This window comes from Gallus gallus, chromosome 2 (assembly GCF_016699485.2).
Source record: "Gallus gallus isolate bGalGal1 chromosome 2, bGalGal1.mat.broiler.GRCg7b, whole genome shotgun sequence".
In the NCBI taxonomy this organism is placed as follows: Eukaryota; Metazoa; Chordata; class Aves; order Galliformes; family Phasianidae; genus Gallus; species Gallus gallus.
Window position 1 is genome coordinate 99,632,628 of NC_052533.1, and position 23,174 is coordinate 99,655,801.

The 23,174-nt window shown below is 39.4% G+C and overlaps 2 protein-coding genes across 2 annotated transcripts in view; both read right to left on the minus strand.

Moving 5' to 3' along the window:
* Window positions 1-20,939, minus strand: part of LOC124417743 (A-kinase anchor protein 7 isoforms delta and gamma-like) — a 33,113-nt gene extending 12,174 nt beyond the window's left edge. The window contains exons 1-2 of the mRNA XM_046937867.1: window positions 20,813-20,939; window positions 18,218-18,252 (exon numbers count right to left, since the gene is read on the minus strand). The gene's annotated coding sequence lies outside the window, so the exon portion shown is untranslated. The remainder of the gene's footprint in view (window positions 1-18,217; window positions 18,253-20,812) is intronic.
* LOC124418323 (putative uncharacterized protein DDB_G0271606) lies at window positions 7,795-20,939 on the minus strand. The gene is made up of 2 exons (XM_046937945.1): window positions 20,479-20,939; window positions 7,795-8,933 (listed from the first exon to the last, which is right to left on the minus strand). Exon 2 carries the CDS (start codon window positions 8,836-8,838, stop codon window positions 7,795-7,797), a length of 1,044 nt encoding a protein of 347 aa, XP_046793901.1. The 5' UTR covers window positions 8,839-8,933; window positions 20,479-20,939.
* Window positions 20,940-23,174: the final 2,235 nt, after the last annotated feature.

Sequence of the window (23,174 nt, forward strand, 5' to 3'; positions counted from 1 at the left end):
ATGTCTGTGCAAATATGTTACTGCTAAGCAGTCAAAGGGATAAAATTGAACTTATATTTGTCATGTAATTTAAACCTCTGTCATTGCAATTTTCAGCCAGTTCACTAGTTTTATTGTAGAACTTACATAAACCCATGTTTCCAGCTGCAGCACACTTAACATTCATCCCCATTATATTCCAGAACTCAAGGACAGTTCTTAAAATAAACGATGGTTACAGTGGGAGCTCTGGATCCCATTTCAAAGTTTTGACACACACCTTGCTGTGCACATAAATCTTTGAAGAAGTGGATTACTGAAAGACAATACTTCAACCACTTTACTTAAACGTTCAAACAGAATTTAACTAACTAGTTCCTGAAAAGTGAATGTTATGTCTCTCAGTAATATAATACCCACTGAAGTGCTACAGGTTCCTCTGGAAAAGGGATGCTGTCAGACTTCAGGCCCGTGATCTCAGCAGAGGCTTTCCAGTAATGCCTTATGCATATAACAAAATACTTTGCAACTGAGGATCACAGGAAACCAGTCCGTGGGCTGCTGCTTCCCGAGTTCACTTATCATTACACCTAGAAGTTTGGACTACATTGCTTCATTATTTGAAAAAATAATCTAGCTATTGTATTACAATATCCAAACAGGAAAACAGCACTGCAATCCCGGTGGCACAAATTCTGTGCGCTGACCCTCTTACAAAAGTACTTCATGCATATGAAGGTCATTTTAGCCTACAACAGTCAGCATTATGAACAGTTCTGAGTACTATATTAACTATTACATGAGAGCGGCTGCTTCTTGAGACTCCTGGAGATGGTGCGAATGAAAATTTGCTGAGGACAGCACTTAAGGTGGAAAAGGAATGAATTCTCTGTAGAGAATTCTGCTTCCTCCAACTTAACAAGCAGGGATAACCTGGCCCCTTGTTTAAGGCTGTAGTGTCCAAACTACCATTAAACACTGCTGGAAGAGCTTGTGTCATGAGATCTGAAGATGCCTTCCTCCTGCTGTAAGTTTCAGCAGTACTATTAGCATGAGTAGATAAATACTTGACTTAACAACTAAGGCAGTCTTCTCTTTCACATGACAGTGTAGAGCCAGAGCCACTGAACTGCAGCTTTAATAGGACTGCAGGTAGGTAGAAGATAAAGGATGAAAAGCATTTGGCAAGTTAGATCTGCTGTTCATTAGGTATGGCTATTATTTCGGTATTACAGGCGCACATTCACTCTTAAGTTCATTAACACTACTTAGCTTCATTCACCTCTCTAACTGATTGATTCCCATTTTGATCACTGCTCTCCTCTAGTTTCCTATCCTCTTGGATGACAGCCTGCCCAGTCAGCAGCACTGGCAGGGATTTTTATTACCAAATTACTGTACATGGTGACTTTCACACACAGGCTCCTCAGCCTATATAAAGGTTCTTCTCTACTTTCCCTCAGGCCCTCCCAAAAGCTTCTTGAATGAACAATAAACCAGGTCAATTTAAAATAAAGCACATACAAGTCTGTCATTTGCATTTCCATCTTAGTCCTGCTTAGCCATTTCTATCTTTTGGGCTAATTTTTTTCTGTTTAATCTTTTTGTTGGTTGTTTTTTTTTTGTTTTTTTTTTAAAAAAAACTTCCTTGCAGCAAGGCATTTTGCTTTCTGTCCAGGCATCCTGCTTTCTGTCCTGTGTTACACTGGCATGATACTAAGGCCTTAATATTTATTTATTGCCATTTCCTTGCTTATCACAGAATGGCTTAGGTTGGAAGGGACCTTAACGATCATCTAGTTCAACACCACTGCCATGGGCAGGGTTGTCATCCACCCTGTGGGCAAAGGCCCCTGGAGAAAGATGCTCTCCGCATCTCTAGCAAGCAATACCTTCCCCTGTGCTAAAGGACCTCTCTTCACTTTTTCCTCATGCCCTATGCAAAAGGCTTAGAGCCTTAGTCTGCCTACTTTGACATCCATATTAGCAGCTTTCCAACCATGGGGCTGTTTTCCTAAGTCCTCTTCCACTATGCCCATCATAACTCAGAGGACCCCACTGACAGCCTCCAGATTGAACTGAAGGAGTACAGCTTGAGAAGGAACTAGACAGACTTTTGTTTTCCTTACTGCAACATGATCTGTCAGTTAATGTTTTCCAGCTGATCCAAGCATGGCTGATCTGAAACACTGTGGCTTCTCAATAGGCAGCAGCTTGGGAAAAATTTACATTTGAGTTAGTTTATGGTAAAAACAAAATAGCAGTAATACCATTCACAGCCACGCTGCCTTCTCCCCCCACCCCACGACAGATGCACAAAATTTCAAATCCTGAAGCATCTCATCTAGCTCTTACAAAGAACTTTCCTCATCATGTGTCAGAAAAAAGCAAAAACTGATCAGAAAATCCTAATAAAGAAACTGGGTATGCCCTATTCAAAGTATTATTAACAACAGAAATAAGGTTATCACATTTACAGATTAGTTAGCTGCACTTGAATTTGGTAGAATTCTTACTTCTTTACTTCTTCTTCTGTTCCCAGGTGAGCAACAATTACAGTTAGGTGCATAGTCTGAACAGGAAGAAAAGCTCTCAACAAGTCAGGCTCCTTTGTGAATATGAGCTCCTGGACATCTTCAATTCTATCCAAAATCTGCATTGCAGTAAACAGGAGACAGCAAAGTAAAATGTCATTCTGGAGTGCCCAGGTATTGCAGGGAAAAAATATATATAATAGAGAAAGCTGAAACCTGTCACACACAAAAATGCAGATCCAGTTTGAGTCCAACTGTAAAACCAAAATCCAGCCCCACGCTCCCCAAGATCTATTGCATAATATTCAGATTCAGCTCCTAAAGTTAGCTTTTGCACCAACAGATTGATCTGTCTTCCCTTTTTGAGCCTGCAGGCTAAATTCATAGCTCTCATGTGAGGCAGAACCCTAGATCTTAAACAAAGTCTGGATCTGACCCTAAGCATGTTTGAATAAAACTCACAGCAGTCTGTAAATATTAATGCTATCATCATGCAGTAGTCAGTTCTTAATAGACTGTGGAAATTGAATAACATTCCCATAATTAATCTTATGCCATTTTCTGATTGCAAGTTTGATCACAGATTAAACTGATGTCTCTTCCCAAAAGGAAGCTAACAGCAAGCAAAGTAGATCAGTTTGGTAAACATACTGTTGTCCAAGTTGATGCTTTCCAGAACTGCATGGCTCTTATGAGTCTATCCGTGCCTTTTCCTCAAGTGGCTCCAACCAGAGGTGGCAAAGAAAGGGTTTTTTTGTTTGTTTTTTTGTAACAGCCTGTTAAGTTTTAGAAGCAAATCACAGAAGAGGCAGGTGGGAAAAGAATTCAGTCACTCAAGGACCAAGCACCTGGTAGAATCCATCATTACAGCTATTTGTGGATTTTCAGATCATTTCAGTGAGCACGTGCTGGCTTCAATGCCTAGATGCTCACATATGTTAGAGCTCTTCATTCTTATATAGGTTGAAACAGCTGGGTCAATGTTTTTGTTTCCCAATCTTTTTACATAAAGCCTTGCCAGTTGTGCAGACCAGTGAATGACATCACAACCTGGACAGTAGAATAAATTAGTGTAATTTTCTGATAAATATCAGGATAAAGCCAGATACAATTAAGACACTCATTTGAAATTATGAACAGTGAGCTCTTTCAATCCAGACTGATAGTACATTTATTACTATGATAAAAATACAATTGAAATGACTCTTAAGACATTTCCTACTGTGACTGAGGAACAATTTTTTATTGCCTGCTACTTGCATCATATTAGCCTAGATCCTGAGAACAGCAAGAATCAAGATATCTGACCACACAAGCTAGAAGCCTTTACTTCAACAGAATAGGTTGAGCACTGTCAGCAATTCCACAAGACAGTCTCACACTCCTCCCCTCTGCAATGTTTCCAAGAATGCTCTTGAAAGATGACCTTTCTGCCTCCTCAGTTGGAGGCTCAGACAACTGAGAAGTCAAACTTGAGTGAAACTCCTTCACAGAGATACCTGATGATTGCAAAGCAGTTTTTGTTATTTTCTTACCACTTTTTGTCAGTGGGCAAGCTTCACAAAAGTATGTTCAGAGCTTTCTGCCTCTTCTCTAGTAGGAAATGTCAAGTATTCTTATACCTTTGTGCTTTGGTGGGGTTTGGTGAATCAGTTTGTAACATTTTCCTATAACACTGTACTTTTAATGAGATTATTTTATTTATTTGGAGTGGGAGACAGGAAAGAAACACTGGTAAAAATATTGAAAGTTTCAGACTACAAAGTAAAATCCACCCCAACCCATTCCTGGAAGCTGGCATCCTGCCTCCTGAAACACACGAAAGGAAAGGGCTGATGCATCCACCAGGATTGCAACAGGGTTTTTCCTTTGTCCTGTTGAAAAGGAAGAAAACACAGACAAGCCCTCAGTCCTGTCATCAGGGGAGCTCTCAAAATCATTAGAGGAAGTATTTTGGGTAGAAATAACTAACAGCATCTTAAAATCTCTTCTGTAGGCAACTGCAAAGACTACAGAATATTAGTATATTATATAAGCACTCCTTATGTTCCTTTACACTGGGGTTAGAAACCTCTACTTTAGAGGTAAAAGCAACAAGAATTGTTGACAAATATTGGATATACATATGTATACGTTATTTACACTCTCCTCATACACAAATACCAGGCCTACAGCACTGGCAACAGTGTTCTTACCCTGTGATGTTCACCCATGCAAATCCTTACCCAGGGCTGTCAGTCACTGCTACTGTTGAAGGTGGCCCTTAAAGGAACATAAACTTGGACTATCTTGGGCAGAGTAACTAGCCAGAAACTTCAGAGCTGCCAGTTTACCAGAGCTGCTGTAAAACTAAGGAAATCTGGAAAAGCAGGATTGGCAGAAAAGGAAAAAGGAGGAAGTGGCACTCAGAACTATACAGGATGTGGTCACAGGCCATATATTAGGACACTCAAATCTCATTAAAATAGCAGAATAAATTAAGCATTCATGTTTTTTTTTTTTTCAAGCTGTTTCATGATCTCACTCCTCAGATTCCATGCAGATTCATTCCTAGTTTCCAGCCTCAATTTATTCTTTGCCTACTGCATACCCATCTGTTCCTTTGCCAGCATTGTCTTCCAGCTTACACAGTTATTTTTCCTTCCTGGAATTTATCTTCCTGATGTGCTCTGCACTTTTGTTCACCTCTCAAAAGAGTCATATGTAGGAATAACTGAAAGTTATATGGGGCCATACCCCAGATAACCTTCAGCAATTGTTTCACTCAAGACAAAGCCAAAGAAAATAATTGCCTATGAAGAGGAAGACACCTTTAACATCTCCTCTAACGCATACATGAGAGTATGTACACTTAACTATGGTAGAAAACAAACTCAAAAGCCTTACAAAGCAAGCCACTGCACTGCAGCTTCGCACACTGAGGGGAAAAAAAAGATTAAAAAAGATGTACAGTAGAAACAGTCATCCTATTTAATTGTTGCATTTCAGAATTGTAAATACAGTTTGCCCCAAATGCTGTACAGAAGCCTAAGCTAAAAAAAAAAAAGGATCTGCAGTAGACAATATTAATTTGTTCATCAGAAAGAATACTATAAGCTAATGCAGGAGTCGCTGGCCAAGAGGTATATTTTCACACCTACAAAGTTAACATTCAGATTTTGCCTTTTACATGTTTCACAGGAAAAGACCAAGATACATAGTCATTATAAATATTAATTAATATTATTAGTTCACACTACTTACACTGTTTCTCAGTTCCACTCATGCTAGCCAGAACACAGCAGTCAGTGATTCAAATCATAACTTCCCTCTACCAAGTGTAATAGCCTCATTTTTATATAATACATACCTTTTAATATTTCCAACTCAAAGCTTGTCTTCATTTCCTCTTCACAGTAAATTTGTGTGCACAGTGCGGGGTCAAGAAAAGGCTGAAGGGAGTGTGGTGAATGCTAGTATGAAGCAGAGGGCTCTGTCTGCTTTTGCACACTGAGAAACTAAGAAGATAATGCTGTCAGTGAGTCAATTGTCTATGGAAGGCTGAATGGCATAAGACTTCCCAGTAAAGGTACCAACTTGGGGATTGAAGCATTCTGTTTCTGTCTATCAGAAGATTACATGAGCTTCAAAACTCACATCAGCTGAAAAGGGATGAGGAGCTCAAAGGAAGCCAAGTCTTTTCCCTTACACTAACCAGGGGAAAAAATGCATGGTAATATGCATAAATTCACAGAATCGCAGGGATTGGAAGGAACCTCTGGAGATCTAGTCCAATCCCCAAAGTTAGAGGCTACAAATCAGTACTACATAAGTAGTTACAGAGCAAAGTGTGAAACCTATCTTCAGCTCTCACAGTATCTTTGTATCATAAGACATTTCGTGACATATCCAAGTATTGCAAGGCTAGCTTGACAAATTTCAGAAATACCATCTGTGTTAACTAGTATGTTTCAGAACTCCCCACAAAACCTCTAGAAAAAGTTACTTATGCTTGTTTCTGCTGTTTGTTGCTGTTTAACAATGTGAAGGTGAAAGAAATCTGTTGCTTTCTCAGCACTTCAGAAATATTGAAATCACAGAATATATATAGATGAAATAGAAGCATGCACACTGTACTTGTGGCTTCCTGGAATTAACTGTCTACCTAAGGTTTCAGGATAAGTTTGAGGGTAAAAGAGGAGAATAGATCAACACCTCCCTTTCTGTAATAGAAGAAAATTATCCCCCACTTACCTAATGAGGTTCAACAAAACCAAGTACAAACTGTTGCACTTGGGTCAAGGCAATTCCAGATATAAGTACAGACTGGGAGAACTGACTGAGAGCAGTCCTGCAGAGAAGGACTTGTGGGTTCTGATGGACAAAAAGCTGGACATGGGTCAGCAGTGTACTCTTACAGCCCAAAAGGCCAGCAGTATCCTGGGCTGCATCAAAGAAAGGGTGGCTAGCAGGGAAAGGGAAGGGATTCTTCCCCTCTAAGGGGAAGGGGGCCTTCATGGGACCTCATCTCAAGTACTGCATCTAGGCCTGGGCTCCCCAGAACAAGAAAGACAGAGCTGTTGGAGCGGGTCTAGGGGACAGCCATGAAGATGCTTGTAAGGCTGGAGCTCTCTTCCTATAAAGGAAGGCTGAGGGCGTTGGGCTTGTTTAGCTTGGAGAAGATTCCAGGGACACGTCACTCTGGCCTTCCAGTGCTGGAGGGGAGCTTATAAACAGAAGAGGGGCCAGCTTCTTACATGAGCAGACAGTTACAGGACAAGGGGGAATGTTTTTAAACTAAAAGAAGGGAGATTCAAGTTGGATGTTAGGAAGAAAGTTTCTATTCAGAGGGCAGTGGGGACCAGACACAGCTGCCCATAGAAGCCCCATCCCTGGAGATGCTGAAGATGAGGTTGGAAGGGGCCCCAGGCAGCTGAGCTGCTGGGTGGCAGCCCCGCCCACAGCAGGGGGTGGGACTGGGATCCCTTCCAAAAACTTTCTATGATTATACGATGACTCTCCAGTTCAGTGGGAGAGGAGGTGAACAAATTAATTCCAGTCTTCACTGCACTAAATACAGTTTTAAAACAATGTAGGAAGGGACAACTCGAGACAACAAAAGCCACTGCTTTCTTTTAGAAAAAATATTACAGAATAGATGATACTACTGCAGAGACTTACCAATCAGACCTTTTGAGAATAAAATGACAATCCTTTCCATTGCATCAGGTAGTGTAGCAAAGTCTTGCTATTCTCTGCTTAACAAGCTTAGAAACAAGAAAACATTTCTTATTTAAGGCTTTTACAGTTTGTTGGAACAAGTAATTAAAAATACCTGGTCATTTGTTATTGGTATAGAGACAAAGTAATTTGGAGTCTCTCGTGGGCGCTTCTTAACTATTTCTTGCTCCTGGCCTTCTCGTTGATCTTCAGTCACCCCTTTGGACCCTTCTTGGCCATCACCCTGGCTCTGTCTCATGTCTGTATCTCTTTGACCTTCCTGCTGCAGTGATAGGTCTGCTTTCAGCTCTTCCTTCTTTTGGTTTTGGTCATATAGCTGATCTGTCACCTCACCATGCAGGCCTGCTTTGTTTTCAGCCTGCATCTCCATTACTTCTGCTCTCCCTTCTTCTTGGCTCTGTCCATGCTGGAATTTTAACACCCCTCCTTCTTGATCCTGCTTTTGGCTATGACCTCCCTGTGGAACCAGCTCCATCACAGCCAGTTCTCTCTTACTCTCAGATCTTGCTATTGACTCTCCTTGATTTTGATTTAGTGTCTGACGCTCTCCATTCTCTAATGTTTCCTCACCTTGGTCCTGCATAGAGCTCACCTCTTTTGGCTCACAGCCAAAGTGCATCTGCACAGTGACCTTGAGACCAGTCATTCCTCGTCCCTGCACCTTTGGCTGTACCTGCACAGTTACTTGTGGGAGAGCTGTTCCTCTGTCTTGCTGCTCTAACTGCAACTGCACAGTCACATCTGGCATCTCCCACCTTGGGCTCAGCTTCTGAGGCCGTACCTGTACTGTCATCTCTGGGGCTTCCCATCCCTCGCTCACCTTCTGAGGCCTCACCTGTACAGTCACTTCCAGGGCCTCCCACCCCTTATCCACTTGCTGTGGTTCCACGTTTAGGGCCATGCCTCCTTGGACTGTCTGATTCTGCTGCTGGACACGCTCTGTGCCTACTCCCTGAGGCTGCTGACCATGGGCCAATGTTTGTAGCTGTGCTGCTGGGAGATAGCCTTCTCCTTGGCCCTGCTGTACTGGAGAGCACATTTGCTGAGATCCCTCTGGACTGCCACCCACTTGAGCCTGCTCCTGGACTAACTCTCTTTTTATCATATTAATCCTACAATGCCAAAGCTTTCTCCTCCCAAGTCAGAGCTTCACTGAGATCTTGTTCTTTCTTCAGGACTTGAAGTTATTTTTTTAAAGAACTGGAAAAATAAAGAAAACAGAATCCATCAGCTAGCAAGAAAAGATGGCTTAGATTAGTTCAGTCTGGATTCAGGTCTGCTGAACTCTAAACTCACTACAAGCTCCAATTATGCCAAATAGTTCAATCAAAACAAAAAAAACAAACAAGAACAAATCACTCAACTATGAAGAGCCTACTTCTAGATTAGACTACTACCTCTATAATAGTGTATTCTCTCTTTACTTCTGCCCAATTTTTGTTTCACATACTTTAGGGTAGGAGTATTATATATCATAGCACATGGTGGTATATAAACAAAGACCTCAAGAGACTGAAAGAATGTTACCTGAACAAAGTTACCTACAAAGATCCAGATTAAGACAACGTGAGCGAAGTACTCAGAAGTTGACTATATCCTGAATCAAGTTTGCCCACAAAGCTCTGATCATCTGATCAGATCACACTGTGTTGCGCTTAAAGAACAGTACACACTGTTTTTCTCTTCTTTCCCACTCACCCCTGCACCCCTAAGTGTACATTAGTGTATTTATGTTCTAACTTCTGCCATTCCATCCTATCCCATTTCCTTCTCCACTGCAAGGAAATTACATGACTCCCATCACCCACAGTATTCAGACACAAGCAGTAAAGGCAGTGAAAGCCCAAAGATTTTTGCTACTCGTTTCAGTTGCATTCTCCATAGAAATCTAAAGAACCAAGAATATTTTCTCAGTTAGTTTAACAGTTATAAGATAATAGGTCCTTGGATGGCAGCTGCAGTGAACAGCAGTACCACAAAGGAAGACATCTGAGCAAGTAAATTACAACCTTCCTAAACTTCAGAATTATTTCAAGTCATGGCAACACTCGTTTGTCCCCTGAACCTATAAAAACATGGGCAGATATTTTTCACAAACCTGCTGTCCAGCACAACCAAAGTGTTTGTTCAGAGTTTGCAGGAAGACTAGAAACTCCAACCCCACAAAACCCACATCCACAGAAAAAAAGAAAAAGTGAAAATTAAATATGCAAAACCTGGAAAATCCATAGAGTAGCTAAATATTTTGGTATTAAGCAACTCAAGCCACAGGTAATATAGCTCTCCCACTGTTTGAAAAAATATTCTGCAGTGGGCTGGAAGTGAGAGGCTCCACAAGCCCACCACAAATTCCTGTGAAGATTATACTACTTTCAAAAACCCAGATGTGGAGGAGTTGTTCCACATAAAGGGCTGGTTTAGGAAGGAGATTTGAAAGCTTGCACATCATTCATATGCGAGTTCACTAATCAAATATCTCCATTTCTTGTATTTAGTTGCACTCTAACAATTTCATTGGCTGCATGTTAAACCCAATGCTTTAAAAGACCAATTAAGTTGTTCTTAAATGCAAGAAATAAAATGCTTATGTAAATAAAATGGTTCTACCTCCAAACAAGAAACTGTGGTCATAAACTGATTGTAAAGTCAGCTATTAACTACTACAATGTTTGTGTTTGGACATAAACTGAAGATTTTGTCCTGCCAGAAGGATGTTTATTCAAGGGCATGCTAAGTTCCTGATCAGCTGGTAGGTGATTCTTAATGAAAGACAGAAACCAGCATAGTACTTAATCTTGAGATAGCAGCAAGCTTTACTTTCAAATATCTGCCTGACATCAGCTTTGATAAAGGGAAGATCTCCCATTGATCTCATGTCTTCACTGTCCAAACAAGGAATTGGAAGAACAAAATTGAAGACTTTTAGACAGTACCTGCCAACAACTGAACTGCTGAAAAACGTGTACGCATACACTTAGAGTACTTATAATAGGATAGCAGCAACTGAGACTGTTACACTCCTCTGTCTTTATCACAATCAAGCTACTTGATAAAACAAACCACTTTTTTCCTTTCAGAAGTCATCACATAAGTTAAACCTCAAAGCTACATAATGTCTCAGTGCAAACATTACAGTAGTTCAGTCAGTTTTAGAAAATATAATCTAGCCTTTTTGTGAACAAACACCTAAATACACATAAAACAGTCAGAAATAGTGTTTAACACTTGAGAGATTGACAGCAGAATTCACAGCCCTAGGACTTCTTAGGTTCTCCAGGAGTCCTTCTTTTCCTTATTGCTCTATGCAGCTGAGACAATATAGAGGTTTAGACCAGCCCTTATTTGCACTCAACCTAAGTTGCTATATGAAAATTTTCTAAAACTTGTTAAAACAGGTAACAAGCTGCTATAGCAGTGAATTGGTTGTTCTTTTCATCACAATTTCCCTTCTCCCTATCAAAACTGAATAACCACATCAGTTCTGTGCTTGTGCCCACGGTAGGGATTCAGTATGGATTCTTTAGGTTGTTAAACTTGCGATGAAGAATTACTCAGATTGAGGATAAAAGGAGTACATAAGCATAAACTTCACAGCATAATGAAAATTTACATTTGTCAATACTAACACCCAACTAGTCTCATCACATCCAAGTAGTCTCATTACAGTACTTGTCCTGAACTATTTTGCTCTCTTAAAACTTTATTCTTTCATACGAACACCTACAATTTTTTTGTTGTTGTTGTTGACCTCTTCACCACCCAAAAAGAGCAGCAACTGTTACCCAGCTAAACCTACATTATTCACAAGTTCAGAGACCTTGCAGACAATCCATGCTGTCATCAAGCCTAGAATTAAGGGCTCAGGGGGAGGGAAGATGTAACAAATGTTAAGCCCTCATATTAGCATCAGCCAGCATACCATGCCATCCCATATTATGCAGGATATAGAGAAGACTTGTGAGAAAAAACAGTGGCAAACATGCATTATACTTATGCCCAACATCTCCATACATCTTTCAAGAAAATTTTCTGCCTCTGCTTAGTACAACCTGAGCTCTTCAGAGGCTGATGAAGTAGTAGCATCCTGGTCCTTCAAACAGTTTAGCACCTGTGATTAAAATTAACAAAAACAGTTGGTGGAGATCCTGAGTGATAGCAGCATGCCCAAGGACTTTGAGTTTCCTGACTCCCATGCAGACCCATTTAGCCCAGGTGACCACACCAAATAGTTGTCCTCCCCTATGTAAGTCAAATAGTTATGATACAACTGCTGAAGACTATGCAAGCTATACAATTAAAAAAAGTTCCTGCTCCTGTGTTACGTCAGAAGCATTGAAATATGCTCTTAGGGGCACCTGAATAAAGCTGGAAGACCACCCAACCACATCCAAGATATGTAAACTAAGGACAGCTCTTTCATGAAATACTTCCAATGTCACAAATTTTAGTCTTAGACATCTGCATCCCAAGCTGCAGCCTTGAAACAGCAAATGCACAAGATCCAAGGAAAGATCTCTCTACCCCCTGGTTCCACACCCAAAGAAGCATTCCTGACTTGTGTCACTCTCAATCAAAGCAATCCAGAAATAGCCAGAAAGAAAATCTGATGTGTCCCACACCGCTGTAGACATTACTTAGGCTAAGACCTTTGTCTACCCTCTTCACTTCTCACATCTTCAAGCTTAGGGGAATCAAATGCTCAGTGCAGTTGACAATACATAATTAAACTCCACTGTTCTAAGCTTTAATTCTTAGAGTGAGAGACAATTCCCCTTGGCCCAATTGATTGCATTGCTGGTGTTAAACTACCACACAAAACAAACTCCAGCAGCCAGACAACATCTGTTTCTAACCAGAAACAAAGTTTTTGCACTCCAGGGAATTACCACTGGAAACTGGAGAGGGGGATACACTGCTCCAGTATCTCTGAAGTATGACATCAAGATTTGCTGCAGCTACCTTGCCTCATGAAAAATGCCTCCCTGAACAGAATGTAAGCCATAGCAATGGCTTTTATGAAGTTCTGCTTCGTCAGGTAGTTCAGAAACTCCTGAATTGTTTGAAAGAATGACATGCAGATTTCCTGGTAGTGGTCCACAAAACTCAAAATCAAAGCCTCTTAATGGGCCTTGCTTTCTTCCCCACATCCTTCCCCTTGTTAATGTCTTCCAGCAGAGCAATTCATAAATGTAGGACAGGGATTGCCCCCCAGTTCCAAGAGGTTGTCTGGGATAAAGGGCAAATTTGCCAAGATCCTGTTCAAACATAGGCATCTGCCCAACTCTCATGCCCTACCCATAATAGGAAATGCTGTTTGAGGCCTTAGCACTCTCCCTACATTGCTCTTCCCACTAAAGCTGTCAGTTTATTGAAATATTCTGATGTGCATGAGGTAGAAGCAACTTGAAACAGCAAAAATTTTCCTGCTACACTCAGGTCTTGTTATCTCATTTGCTAGCAACATTCACCTAGAACATTTAACTCACCCAACCATAACAAGACTGTAGTTATAGAAGTGACATTCCCCCAAATCTGTTCATTTTATATCTATTAAATCTAAATTAATCTAGATCAGGAGAAGTACAGAGTTTGTTGCAGCTGAGTTTCTCATTCTTACTAGTTTATTGCACTTTCCTAAGTGTGAAATTTTGTCACAGTTGACAAGAAATAATAGAAGGAGTAAGGAACTAAGTTTAAATACAGTAAGTCATCTCTAGCTAAAATCAAATTGCACAGAACTTGTTTTCTCTGAAGCATTTTTATCCTGTTTTATCTTTTAGTGGAGGTCTAACATAATGGGAAGAGGAAGGGTGGAAGAGCAAGGGGGAATAGAGAGCTCCAGTTAAATAACACTAGAAGGGACTGTGTGAGAAAAGAACTCCACAATCCTAGCCCTGCATGTAGTTTCTTCATGCTCTAAACCCAATTCATTTAGGCTGAAGAAAATTCATCTGCTGCCTTTTTGTTATCTGTTAATCAAGAAGCACTGAGGTTCAAGAGGCTCTTGACATTAATTCTAGCTCCATCTCCTCAGTACAAAAGCAGAAAAATCAGGCAACTCAAACCTGTCTGTCAAAACTGATGCATATTTGATGATATCTACCTTCATCTCTCTAGCAGTCCAAGTAAAGAAGTAGATCATTCCAAGTTTATTCAACAGAAGACTACTAATTCCTTACCAAGACATAAATTCAGAGTTTGTTGACTTCCAAAGGTGAACAAAAAGAAAAGGGGTAGAGAATGAAAATACAACAGAAGCTGTAAACTGAATAATATGTATGGTTAATAGAAAGACATTGAGTGATACACCCACTGCTCATAAAGGCAACACGCATCTTACGGAGACATTTTTTCCCCCTTAGTGACTCATTACAATTCAACACATTGTCAGACCACACTGAATGAATTGTTCCCAGAGAACAGATGAAAGATAAGGAAGACTTGATTCGTATTTAATGAACCACAATTAACATATCTGTATGTGGGTAGAGTTTCAGCTTTTAGTTTACAGTATGCATATACTAGTGATCATGGTGTCTCACCATGGTGATCACCACTACCTAATTGAAAAGGAAAGAAAGTTTTTCCCACAAGTGGAGGTTATTACCTTTTAAACAATTGTGTGTAACTTGCTTTATTATCTACCCTTGAAACACTATAATTAGAAAAGATGTTAACTATGCAAGATAAACTATCTTCCCTCTAATATATACATTTCCTTGTGAGCTGTAGTGATTGCAAATACTGTATATTAAAAAGTTTGTAAAATGTCTTTATATGACTGAAATCACACAATTGCACCACTATCCTACTTCAGCAAAATTGGTACACCCATGAAAAGTCTCCTAATCATTATTCCTTCTATTAACATCTGAGCAGCCATTAAACACCAATTAACTTTGATACTGTACTGATCATTAATGTACAACAGAAGGTGAAATTTTGTACTTTCTTATCTGGTTTAAATTGTAATTCCCCATGCCCTATGTGAAGTAAAACTTTATTAAGGTCTAACTAATTTAGTCTGCATTTCAAACTGCACCTCTGTACTCCCTAGAATGAAACTAGGTTGTTACCCAAGATTAATTTAATGTTATTTGCATAAGATAATCAGTTAGCACACACTTGAGATTACTTTGATTTTAGTAGGCATATCATTTATGCAAACAAAAATCGTTCTTTAGAAAAGTAAGATTCACTCGGTTCTGATGCACAAGAATCAGAAATACCAGGATAAAAGTAATCATTAAAGAGGATACAGTTACACACAATTAGTTACTCATCAGCAGAGCTTGCAGGCCTGTCCTGTGTTGCTCCCTCACAAGGAGGGCTCCTAAGCCTTCGCTAGAAGGAGTGATGGGAATCACCTATGGCCAATTTGGAAGCCCCTCCCAACTCTGTAAGCAAGTTTTCCTCTACAGGTGGTCAACCCCACCTGCCACCAGCTCAGCCAGACCAACAATGCCATGACCATTTCCACATGACACCAGAACTCCTACAGCGCCCATGAAACAGCTTTCACATTACCAAGCCAGCTCCATGCAGCAGTTACCTCCTTCCCCCTCACTACCTGCTTCTGTCTTTCTTTCAAAGCCATGCAAAAGCAACACTACCAGCTTTATACCAAAACCTGTAACTGTGGCTCTGATAAAGTGCTGTCCAGATACTGTCCCATAACTCCATTACAGACAATTTCTCACTGCAGTCCTACAGATTTCATCATCTAAGTAATATCTCACAAGCCAGAACATTATTTTAGGTGTTTGCTTTCCAGCTGTCAATTAAGGAGATAATCTTCAATCAGAAATACAGTTCATCACATCACTCCTGCCTCTACTTATAATAGTCTGTAGTGATAACCAGCTGCAGCCTTAAGGATTTGATTGCCTGCAACCTTAAGTGTTTACTCGGACTAATGGCTCTTCTTAAGTACCTCATATCCACTTTGAAAAGCCAATACTGATTATTTGCTCCTTTGAAAAAAAATATCCTCCAAATGTACTGCAATACCTGAAAGTCTCCATCATAAATGATTTAGTACCAAACTCTGTAGAAAGAGTACAGCTAAGCCTTCATTACCCATTTTAACTTATGCATATTTCCAAACTCAGCATAAGCACCTAAGTCACTTGCCATCAGGTACTGAGTTCATGCCTGCCAATAACCTCACTAATTAGACTAATAGTTTGTGTAATAAGAGCAAAGCACTCAGTCTACAGTGTTCTTTAGGCCAGAAATGCACATGGCAGAACATGGACTGGACAAATCAACTCTCAAGCCGAATTTAAAAACTACCCTATCTTCATTGTTTTCACTTACCCAAGAACCAGAGCTGATTTAGAAGAAAACAAACTGCATCTAATACGCAAGTCACACTTCAGATGGATTTACTTTATTAACTTCTTTTACTTCAAGCTCAATTGCTAAGTTTCTAATTGCCTGAAAGAGGCAGTAAGGGTCACCATTTGACCGAGTACTTTATACATAAGGCCTGTTTCACAAGTTCTGTATCACCAATGAACAACATGTATCAACAATGAAATATGCAGCATTCAAGCTGTTCTGAGAACATTACACTTGTGGTGTATACACAGAGGTTTTATGTCAGTTAAGTATTGCTTTGCAAAGACTCCTGTTAAACACACTCCAATTCTGTATTGAGGCATAAGAAACAGTATCTTCTATTCTTCAGTTGGAGCAATGCATCAGTCTGTACCTGGCAGAGTAAGACTGAATATTTTTCAGTAATGTATAATAATGTGTTTTAACACATCTCCTTAGGATAGTATAGGCTCGAATAATAAAAACTGATCTTGTGTACTGGTGTAAATACAACTAACCATTGAGTTGCAACTTGGATGACTCTTCTGCTGTGTAAACAAAAGCTACTGCAGAGTCACACTCCCACTGCAGTTTACCCTGCACTGCAGACCTATTTAGATAGAAAAGCAAATGCTTTTCTTTCCAGTCTCCCTACTCAATGGGACCCCAGTAAAATTAGTGCACAGGTTTAGTACACGAAAATGCTACTGATTCATTAAGCAGCTCATATTATGCGTACCTTCTGTTAGAGCAACACAGATCCTTCTTTCAAATGTGATACAAAAGCATTATAGTTTCCATCCTCCTGCAAGAGGCAGCTAGTGCAAAGCCATATGGAGGTAGAGAAATAAAGATATTAGCACTTGGCAAGTCTCTTTACATTTCACGTTCATATGCTCATCACATTTAGACATAAAGAGTGTATTTAACACTCCAACACCAGAAGAGAGTGTTTTGGTTGTTTCCTCCCCCCATTCTTCAAGGAAACATGCTTTTACAGACATGTCCCTGTACAGCAATAATAAGCCTTCCTTAGCAAATTAGTGATGCCACACTGGTAATATGCACTTCGGATTAAAGCCAGAAATAGTAACATATCATGTAATTTCACTACAATGCAGTGAACTGTCACAGTTGTGCAAGTATCAGCTGGCAACTCAATTTATACACTACCTTTATGTCCTGTGAACACATAGCAGGGCAATTGAACAGAGCAAGGAGTATTTGGGATTCTTGACTGTTATTGGGAAAGTAATTTCCTTCTCAAACTGAAGAACAGTTATTGAGTATAAAGAAAACAGTTATCCTTGAAGCTCCTTTCTCTCTATTCACTGTAAACGATGTCCACTAAGTTTTCCAAGTTTCCCTTGCACTTTTCTGTTTCAATTTTCTTTAGAAAATTTCCACTTGCATTACTGCAGTAAGTCCAACAGAGAGAGTCAAGAACTACTGCTCTTATCTCACTGAGTGCATCCTGTAACATGCTTCTGTCCTACTCTTATTACAGTGCCCATCTTTTCATCTGGGGGCAAAAAAGAAGGCATTTCCTTCACTGACAAGAAAAAGGTCAGGAGTAGCCTATTCCCAGTTACCACCATTAAAGCATTTACTTATGTGTCAAGTATAATAAGGAAAAGTTATACTGCTTTCTTGGATTTCCACTGCTGCAGGATGCATTACAAAAAAGTAAACCCTCAGCATACACAAGGAGAAGGAACACATGGCATTCACATCACCTTTCTCAGGATGGATAAATAAAGGACTTCATGGTAGGATAAGTTTGGAAGGTTACCTCCAACACCCTCCTGGCAAGTTGTCTCTAGGAAATTAAAGTTTGTTACTTAAATTCAACCTGGTACTGGGCAGCAAGAAAAGACTTTCATAGATCAGCCATCTCTACCTCAATTCATGGTGCTACATACGCAAAGTTCAATGCACAAAAGGATGGTAGAACAGGCAGAAAAGGAAGTTACAGCACTTTCTAGATTAGATACTCCAGTAAACCAATAAATAGGTACTTTTGAAGTGACAGGATCACTTTTATAAAAATTGAAACATTACTCAAACATTCAGAGGAAAGGAAAAATATTACTTAATGCTTTAAGATGAGCAATTACTATGTATTTGTAGAACACACATCCAGCATGCGTGTAGACTCATACCTTCTTTAGAAGCTGCTTTGAGTTTTGCTCAGTCACTGGAAGAGAGAAACAATACTACTCAATTATCAGTTCAGATAGATTATAAAATGTTATTTATAGGAGTTTTGACTTTATTATGGATTTTTAAGTAGTAATTTACCTTTATATATGAAGGAAACAAGAGAGATTACATTAAACTATAAATACTGTTAATACCAGAGCAAGGCATAATGCTACTAGGAGTTATGGAAACCATCCCACCTTTATTTCTTCACTTTCTGACAAAGATTTTTAAAAGAAAGAGTAATTGAACTTTGCCATCAGAATTCTGGTGTGGATTACATCTTTGCTGAGAAGGAACTGGCCCTGATTACTTGCAAGAGCTACCGGTTACAGAGCTGCTTTAGAGGCATGGAATAATCCCAGAACCTCAGAAGTCAGGCTTCTAACGAACACACAGCTGTGCCATCAGCATGGAGGAGACAAAAGCATATGAGCAGTAGCTTTAGAAGCAATTCAAATAGATCAAGACATCAACTGTAGTTGATCTATTTAAATTCATGAGATCATATTTGGAAACACAGAAGAGAGCTGCAGGAATATAAAACTGTTTGAATTAAGCCTTACAGAAAATGTATCTTTTTTGAGCCTTTTCAACATCTCAGTGCAGCCTGATGCCATTGCATGCAACATTAGCATGTGAAATATAGAACACTAGAAACCTAGCAATTAGTGAACATTAATTACTAAAAATGCTCTAGGTTGAAAGATGGTCATATCTCAGAATTAAGAGTACTGCAACAAGAGTCTTAAATTACATATTGTATGCATATGCATATACAAACAGCATTTGTGTATGCATATGGATTCACATACACATATAACCTAAACATGAGTTTTACTCATGCAGGTTAGTGATGTGTTTTCTACTGTACAGTATAAATCAGCTCATTTACACTCCACATTCATATGTTTCTTTCAAAATGAAAAGGATCCCAAAAGACATCACAGACACCTGTAGAGACCAGAAAGCACTCATTCCTATTAGCAGGTTGCTGAGGACCCACCACTTCACAACAGATCAGAACAAGGAACTTCAGAGCACTTTCCATCTCCTGGTATCCTCTTTTTGGCTGCCCAGATCAAGATGCCTCCTAGGACCATGCTGGTATTGAAACAGTTAGAAAGCCTAAGGAAAGTCACTGCAGACTTCCTGCATAGCCAAGAGAGAAAGTGGCAGATTACAGCCAAGACAGTTATTCCGTAGATAAAAGGGAAGCAGATTCAGACAGGCAGCAAGGCAAAATAGGCTTCCATAGATAAAGAGAGGGACAAGGGCAAAGAGATCTCATTAGAGAGAGATCACCAGCAATCCCCCATCCAGCAGCAATACTGTTAATCCACAAGGCATCACTCTAGAGACTATTAAACGTTTTCATCTACAGGCCACCCTCCCCTGAGACATGCTACAAAGTACTCCAGGGGCGAGGTAGACCTGCATTACCAGTGCTCATCTGCACTTCTTGGGAAAACAAAAACAGGAGATTTACACTTCAAAGCTACTGATCTGGCATTTAGCCAACACATACAGAGTTCAACTTGAAGTTGTTATCAAAATCACATGAGAAGCCTGAAGAACAGTCTTAAGGCTAATAGGAACTGTACAACTGTTTTTGTTTAATTTTTCTTTTTTTTTTTTTTTTTTTGTTTTTCAGGAAAGTTTCATGAAAGGAAATACTGAAGTATTAACAAAAACAGCATACACAAATCACAAGCAAGTAGGACACTGTCATTACCATTCCCAGAATTGGTGGCTTATTAGGCTTATTACCTAAATTCTATGATGTTACCTACTGGCTATTATTCAAGGTCTGTATCTTTAAAGACCTAGTACAGACAACAACAAAATATCCCAGCCTATTAAGTAGCTCCACCTTGGACACTGATGTTTCCAGAAACATACCTTAGCCAGTATCTTTGTGTTTGAATACAATTCATAATAAAGACAGACATTAGTGAAATATTAATACAAAACATTTATGGTCATTCCCCTCCCCCCCCTTCCTTAAAAAAGGTGCCAAGTATTCAGCTCAAATAGGCAGGTTCTGCTCCTTTGAAATTCTCTAATTGCTTTGGAAGTAGATGCAGTCAAAAATATTAAGAGTAAGGATTTAAAATAGGAAAGATGTAAACAATTCATAGCAAGCTGAAAGTCCCTGCTATATATGAAGTCAGTACTAATGGGCAGTAACAAAGTACAACTAATACCTCAAGGAACATACCTTTCAGGGAGATTTCCTTAAAGGAAAGGCAGGATCATAAGCCACAGTACAAGCATAATTAGCAATTAGATTTTCTGCACATAAGTTACATGCTTTACTCTTACCAATACTATATTAAGACAAGCCACACCATTCCATCTTCTGCTTCCTAGCACATGAAGTCTTATTGCTCTTAACCATTTCACAAACACACTAAAACAGGACATTACTGTAAGGGCAGCAGATAAGTATAACAAACTACAGCTCTTAAAAAAAAAAAAAACAACAACAACAACACTACCACATCTAGACAGAAAAAAAAAAGTACATAAAACTGAACTGACTATCTACTTACCTAGGAAAAGCAATACTAGTCACTTGTACATGAATTCCTCAAAACAAGACAAACATTTTTTGCTTGTAATGCTTTTCAGACTACATTTCCTCTAAAGCTCTTACTACAGCTTATGCCAAATATAGGCAGAACTGTGTTCCTGACATGAATTTTTATACCAGGTCCAATTCACACGACTGAGCCTTCCTCATGAATGTGAACTACCTGCACCTGTGGTGAATAACACAGTCATTCAGGAGAAAAACACTGAAGCTGAACTACTGAAAGTTAAAATATATCTGATAAACTATGGAGGCAATAGGACAAACACTGACATAGCTGAAACAAGTATTTTCTCCAAAGACTGACTGCTTCAGACTGTTTTTCTCATTCAGAACACCTGGGGCTCTTGGATACTCCCAGGTAATTGTAAATGAATAAATGCCTAGGGCTGGTTACAATATACTTGTATAAGAGTTTCTCTTTCTGTGTTCTTTCTTTTCCACTTTTGTCCTTGATGTTCTTTGAAATTTGTTGGAAAGTGACTCTTGGTGGTGTTTAAAGACAAAGTCAAACTGAGAAATTACATGTGATAAAGCTTTACAGAAAAGGGGAGGTCTTTAATACATTGCAAGGTGAGGAAAGTCAAAGTGATTTGCTCTGAGGCTTAGTCCAGAATTCTGATATTAATATATTTGCAAATATTAAACACATGCCCTTTAGCAAGCAATAAGATTAGGTAGAATAGCAGGAGTTCAGGAAATGATTTTTACAAGAGTAGATGGACCTTTGAGAAGGCAGTAAATAACAGCTTTGTGTAAATTGCTGGTACTACAAAATGTTGCTTTCTCTAATTGTAGTTCAAAGAAAGAACGTAGGTTATATTGCAGGAACTATGAAACCTTGCATTATAATTCTTATTGATAATTCTCTCCCTAGTATGTTATGAAACTTTTTTTTTTTTTTAGTCATAAGAAATAAATTGTATCACACTAGGTCACGGTAACTAATGCTGTTTTTATATAGTGGTAGTGTATGTTTTATGGAAAACTCTTCATTTGAGTTTTATTAAAGGTCAACTAAATGAATTGGCTAGTAAAGCAGGAAGATCTGGAAATCTTGTGCAATATATCTAGAGGCCAAGGCTATCTTTTTGTAAGTAAATACAGTACAAGCATTCATCTGCAGCAGTAGGCCTAGCTGACTTAGGGAGGCCTAGAGCTAGGTTATTTTCCCTTAGCCATCTTTCTCTCTGCCCCAAATGTCAGTGTAAAGGATGCTTCTTGTGGAGGGTTTTTTGTGCTGTCCCTTGGCACGGTATAGCTGACAAAGGCAAGGGCTAACAACTGGATAACAATATCCAAAGCAAGTGGGTGATTTATGTAATGTTCACCACAGGAACAGGTGAACCACAAATCATGAAGCGTTTTATTATATGGAGAAAGGATGTTCTGGAGACCTCTGGAAGGTCTCAGACCCTCATCCTCCTTGTGGGATCTGGGATGAAGATAATTATTCTTTGTACTGTGATTTGCACTGTAGTTGGTATGACCTCATTTCCACTGGTAACTTCAGCCCAACAGGCTGTGTCCTCAACTAGCTCCCTGTCAAGACAATGTGTGGGACCCTGACCTCCATGGGAATATATGTGGGAAGTAACTGTAATGGTTTGTGTTTGAACCAGATGGATCTGTTTGGTGGGCTTTTAGGGCTACCAGTGCATATTGAAGTCAACTTCTTTTTTGCTTTACTAATATTGCTTTATGAACTTTTATTATTATTTCTCTGTTAATTTAGTAAACACAATGAGTATTTGAACTAAGCAAAGGTTCATCCTTATCCCTAGTGTAGTCTCAGCCCTGTTAGTGGGTCTCCCAGTGGATTAAAAACTAATGAAATTTGGTGCCTACTGTGTGGGAGGAAGGTATTCATGAAAGGCATGATGGGATAGCCTGGCAGTCAGCAAGTGGCTGCCCTGTGATGGATTTTCTTCTCTGAAATAGTCTAGAGTTTTCAAATGCTATCGCAGAAGGAAAAAATCTTTTTTATTTCTTTTGTTCTATGGCATAAATATATTCCCGACTTTGGTCTAGACCAGCTATAAAGTATTTTCATGGTAATCAAAATTTATTGCTTCAGAATTTAATCACTCACTGAAGACTCATCCTTTCCACATGGTGAATGCTGTCACTTAAATAGCTGACTTGATTACATTTTCAGAAAGGTAGACTTGAAAAAGCAATGGTGTTAAAGTATTGTTCCTCTTCCCTGTTTTAAGTTTGGATTAACTACGCAGAGACTCTTCCAGGAGCCTAAAATGATTAGCTGTTTTGTTGTGCTGCCTTTTAAAAATGTTATCAGAGAAATACCACTCTTCTGTGTG